The sequence below is a fragment of the Sinocyclocheilus anshuiensis genome, unplaced genomic scaffold, assembly GCF_001515605.1.
Source record: "Sinocyclocheilus anshuiensis isolate Anshui unplaced genomic scaffold, SAMN03320099.WGS_v1.1 scaffold1460, whole genome shotgun sequence".
Taxonomy (NCBI): domain Eukaryota; kingdom Metazoa; phylum Chordata; class Actinopteri; order Cypriniformes; family Cyprinidae; genus Sinocyclocheilus; species Sinocyclocheilus anshuiensis.
Genome location: NW_015542407.1, coordinates 111,232 through 116,192, shown reverse-complemented (window position 1 = coordinate 116,192; position 4,961 = coordinate 111,232). Strand labels below are relative to the sequence as shown.

At 38.9% G+C, this 4,961-nt stretch overlaps 1 protein-coding gene across 5 annotated transcripts in view; it reads right to left on the bottom strand.

Annotated features, from left to right (window-relative positions):
* Positions 1-4,961, bottom strand: part of pdgfrb (platelet-derived growth factor receptor, beta polypeptide) — a 61,644-nt gene that overhangs the window by 10,295 nt on the left and 46,388 nt on the right. For all 5 annotated transcript variants that reach the window (XM_016492298.1, XM_016492300.1, XM_016492296.1 and 2 more), the window contains 2 exons: positions 3,097-3,219; positions 2,885-2,996 (listed from right to left, as the gene is read on the bottom strand). In XM_016492298.1, the coding sequence (XP_016347784.1) occupies positions 2,885-2,996; positions 3,097-3,219 (235 nt within the window). The remainder of the gene's footprint in view (positions 1-2,884; positions 2,997-3,096; positions 3,220-4,961) is intronic.

The following is a 4,961-nucleotide window of genomic DNA, read 5'->3' as shown; positions in this document are numbered from 1 at the left end:
TTATTATTATTATTATTATTAATTAATTACATTTTTTTTTTTATATAAGATTTTATTTTTATATTTTCTATATATTTTAGTTAAAGTTGTAGTAATTTTGTTATATGTTTTTGTCATTTTTTACAAATATATCTCCACTGTATTTATTAATTTTTATTTATTAATTTTAGTTATTTTAGTGCTTCAATTTAAACTAAATGAAAATGAGAAATGTTGCCAAAATGAATTAAGTTTTTTTCTATTTTAAGTAACAAAAATGTACTATGGTTTTAGTTTGAATTTTAATGAACAAAAATAACCCTGATTTATGCATTTGGCAGATGCTTTAATCCAAAGCGACTTTCATTGCATTCAATCTATAAATGTTTTCAAAGCATGCATTCCCCTGGAAATCAAACCCATGCTTGCTCAGAACACACATTTCAGGTAAAACATACTTTATTGAGTTGAATGAGTGATAAAGATGATTTTGAACACATCATTTTGAAGCAAAAACTCTAGACTTCAAGATCCAGTTCTCAAAAGTCTTGTGAACAAATGCTCTGTATGTGTTTTATGGCCTTATTTCAGTGAGTTTAAAATTTTAGTTTTTCACTAAGTATGCATAAACGTTGTTTTCTCAAAAACACAATCTCGTACATACATGCTGCTCACATATTATTGTAGCCCAGTTTGTGCTGATTACAGTGTTACTAACCCTCTATGGTACCGTGTTGCCTACAGGCAACACAACATATTTTAGTTTTTTTAAATAAAATGAGAGACTCATTTAATTGACCAATGCTGTCTCAGGGAAGTAGAAGTCAAATACTTATAAATGAACATACAAAAAAAGTGGTCACATGACCCACAGGGGTCCATTTTGTTTCCACTTTCAGGACATGTGCACGTCACATGACTCCATATTTTGTCCAATGAAAAGTGAAATTTTCATCAATTTCCGTGCATATAATTGCCTACAAAAAATCTTAGTCACCTTCATTGGAAAGTAAAGAAGTATTTTCAAAAACTTTACATAATATTTCATCAAATGTATAATAGGAAATTACAAAAAACTGCATGCATTGTACCAACATTGTACCGCAATGGAATCACATAAGGCCATGCAGGCCTACTAGGTTAGAATACAAGTATATGATATTTGTAAAGAAAAGAGTTAGAATTATCTAAATGTATTAGAAGTTTTGCATGATTTTGTAATGAATCTTCAAGAATTGTAATTCTCATACTATATCTGCACATATTATGATTTGTCTGTTGAGAAGAATTGCTTCCTCAGTTTTCACAAGCAATGAGGTGTCATTAGTGAAGTAGGAGATTTTGCATGCATGTGCTTGTGTGTGCATGTGCATGCTTGTAAGGATAAAGTGCATATTAGGATAAGGTTATGATTATTTGATTATAAACACTGATTATAATGTTTTGGTATGACAACCGATATGATAGTTTAGCTGGATTTGAAATGTTATTTTTTATTAAATATGAGATGTGCAATACATTAAAATCTAGATAAATCTGTTTGTTCAAGTGTTTGGTTAAAGAAATTGATGTTTTCAATAAATATATTTATTTTTTCTGCATTAAAATGTCAAATGTTTAAATTTGTCCATTGTGGTACAGTGTTGCCTTGAGGCAACAAACTTTTAAAAAAATTAAAAAATAATGAAAAATTTTATTGATATTGTTATAGTGTCCAATTTTAAGTAGGAAAAACATCACAAATATTTTTTTTCCTCATTGATATCATATTTTATAAGCAACTGAAAAAAGCATAAATGTCAGGGCATGTCAAAACTTCTCCAGGGCCCCAAAACACCCTCAGATCCATTTCTATTTGGGAGATTAACATTTAAGGTTTATTTGCACTAGGGATGTAACGATTACCGGTTTGACGATAAATCATGATAAAATTCCCCACGGTTAGTATTACCGTTTCATCTTTTAATTATAATTAAAACCGTATTAAATTACTGGGATTTGAACAACTCGCGATAAATAAATACTGTCCAGCATAAAGCACAGTTTTAAGTAACAGTCTCACATACGCACAGCAGCAGAGTATAGTTTCGTTTTGAGTGAAAGCAGGGCGGAAAAGCTGGGAGGTTTTAAAAGAGTGCTAAGGGAATTATACAAATGAATATATGAATGAATTAATTATATGAATGTACCTCTGAAGGTTCTGACTGTCTTCAGAAACGATTCGATGGGATTTTGTTTTCATCTTCGCTCCATGTAATACCTAAAGGAAGTGATCTTAATTGCAATACCTGCTGTCAGCGAGTGGATTTACAGAGACCTATATTTACATTCAGCTTGTGTGCAGTTTCTGTCTGGCCAAAAACGGACCGAATTTGCATGCCCTGCTTTAAATTTTGACTGGTTGATGAAAAAAAAGCTTATGTGGATTCTACACATTTAAACAATTCAGATATCTATAATTTTTTATGTAGCAGATAAAATACATATAATCATTTATTAATCAATTATCATTTTGACATTTTCTTTATTTAAAGGCTGAAATGTGAAGTTTACCTTTTTATTAAACTTTTTCAAAGCTTTATTTGAACATTTACATTAGATATTTCAACATGCTATTAAACTGTTGTCAGTCATGTTGTCATTTAAAATCCGAACATCATTGGTAATGCTATTGTTTTAGTGATTATGCAAACAAAAAGTAATTTTATTTGTTGTTTGTTAATTTTTAAATATAAAACTTGAAGTGATTTATGTGTCTTTTTGAACATCTCCAGCACATTTTAACAATACCGTGATAATTTTGGTCACTATAACCGTGATAAATGTTCATACCGTTACATCCCTAATTTGCACAAAAGCATGAATGCATAGACAGTGTGGAGAAAGAATAAGCGAACGGACTGACCCAGAGTGAAAATCTCCCACAGTAAGATGCCGTAGGACCAGACGTCACTCAGCGTGGTGTACAGGTTATGAAAGATGCTCTCCGGCGCCATCCACTTCAGAGGAAGAAACGTCTGCAGACAAACACACACAGAGTTTGTTTGACTGAATGTGTTGGTTTTATTGAGCTTTATTACAGTCGTAGAGACAGTAAAAACCGCAGGATGTACGTACGCTGCCTTTGGAGATGTAGTTGTTGTCGTGCATGATGTCTCTGGCCAGTCCAAAGTCACAGATCTTGGCCAGTTTGCCCTCACAGATCAAAACATTTCTTGCTGCCAGATCCCGATGGACACACTGACAGAAAGAAAGATGTTTTACTTACCAGTCTTATTATTTCCCATTTCCGTCAGTAGATGGTGATGTGAGTTTATATTAAAACATGCATGACAGACTCTTTTGGGTAAAAGGGGAGCAATTGGATTAAAGTTATAATTTTCTGTCTAATGTTTAGAAATGGCAGGTCAGCAGTTTTACTAGCAATTGCTGTTATCTATAGTTTCCACAACACCATTTATTTTATCACGTGTTACATATTTTATTTTCAGCATTGCAAGCAGCCTAGTAAAACATGTGTAACACTATGACTTATCCTTGTCACGGGTTGCTACTATGAGGAGCACGGAGCGAGGAACGAGGAGACCAGGAGTACAAAACAAAGAAGTTTAATATTCTTCTTCAGGGAATCACACGTAGCACAAGGAGGGGACATAAACAATTTCGGACAAAGAAACTCAGAACGGGACTCACTATAAATACACAGACACCAATGGGACACACCTGGGAGCAAATGAACGAATTAAACAAACACAGCTGGAACCAAATGAATACAACGAGGACAGGAACAGGAAGGACCAAATGGGGGAATGGAAACATTAACATGTGATAGATTGCCCTCCTCCCGGACAGCGCGGGACAGTAACATCGGGGAGGGGGGGCGGGTGCCCTGGAGGCTGGTGCAGGACAGGAACAGGGCGGAGACAAGGAGAGCCTCTAGTGCGGATCAGGGAGTTCTGAGCAGGGAGCTCGGGAGGCCATGGCGGATCAGGAGACTCAGGAGGCCATGGCGGATCCTCCGTGGCCTTAGCTGGCTCGCCCACGGGTATATGCCCCCTCCCAATTTTCTTGAGGAAATCTAGGAATCCTGCGGGGCGCTCTGGAGGAGCGGGCACTAGATGGCGCTCTAGAAAGCGCTTACGAGGGGCGGGCACTGGAGCGAGCTCTAGGGCTGGAGCCCTCCCTGGGCTTCACTGGGGATCTGGAGCCCTCCCTGGGCTTGACTGGGGATCTGGAGCACTCCCTGGGCTTGACTGGGGATCTGGAGCCCTTCCTGGGCTATAGGGGCTGGAGCCGACACTGGAGCGAGTTCTGGGGCTGGAGCCGACACTGGAGCGAGCTCTGGGGCTGGAGCTGACACTGGAGCGAGCTCTGGAAGGCGCTTATGAAGAGCAGGCACTGGGGCTGGAACCGACACTGGGGCCTCATGAACACATGCGGGCTTGCCATATTAATGTTCGTTGGGCTTGCCATATTAACGGCCGGTGAACTAGAGTAGGCCGCAGACGGCGGTCTGGTTCTGGCTCGGGGCAGGACGCTCTCCAGACACCGGAGGATTGGCTGGTTCTGGCTCGGGCCCGGACACTCCACAGGATCAGGTAGATCCCTTGGGAGGTCCATGGGGCGATGGTAGTTGGCCCCGAGCCAGAACAGAGAATTAATGGTGGCGTCATCGAGGGCCGTAGCGAGCCTGCAGAACTCCCAGAAATACTCGACAAAGGGGAGATCTAGGCGAGCTAAGGCGGAGAACTGAGCGGCAATTTCCATAGCTGCAGGGAAAACAAAAAATTATCAAAAGGCGGAAAAAAAACAAACGCGAGGAAAAGTCGCCGCTCACTCTTTGTTTGGGTCCGGAATTCTGTCACGGGTTGCTACTGTGAGGAGCACGGAACGAGGAGACCAGGAGTACAAAACAAATGAATTTAATATTCTTTTTCAGGGAATCACACGTAGCACAAGGAGGGGACATAAACAATTCCGGA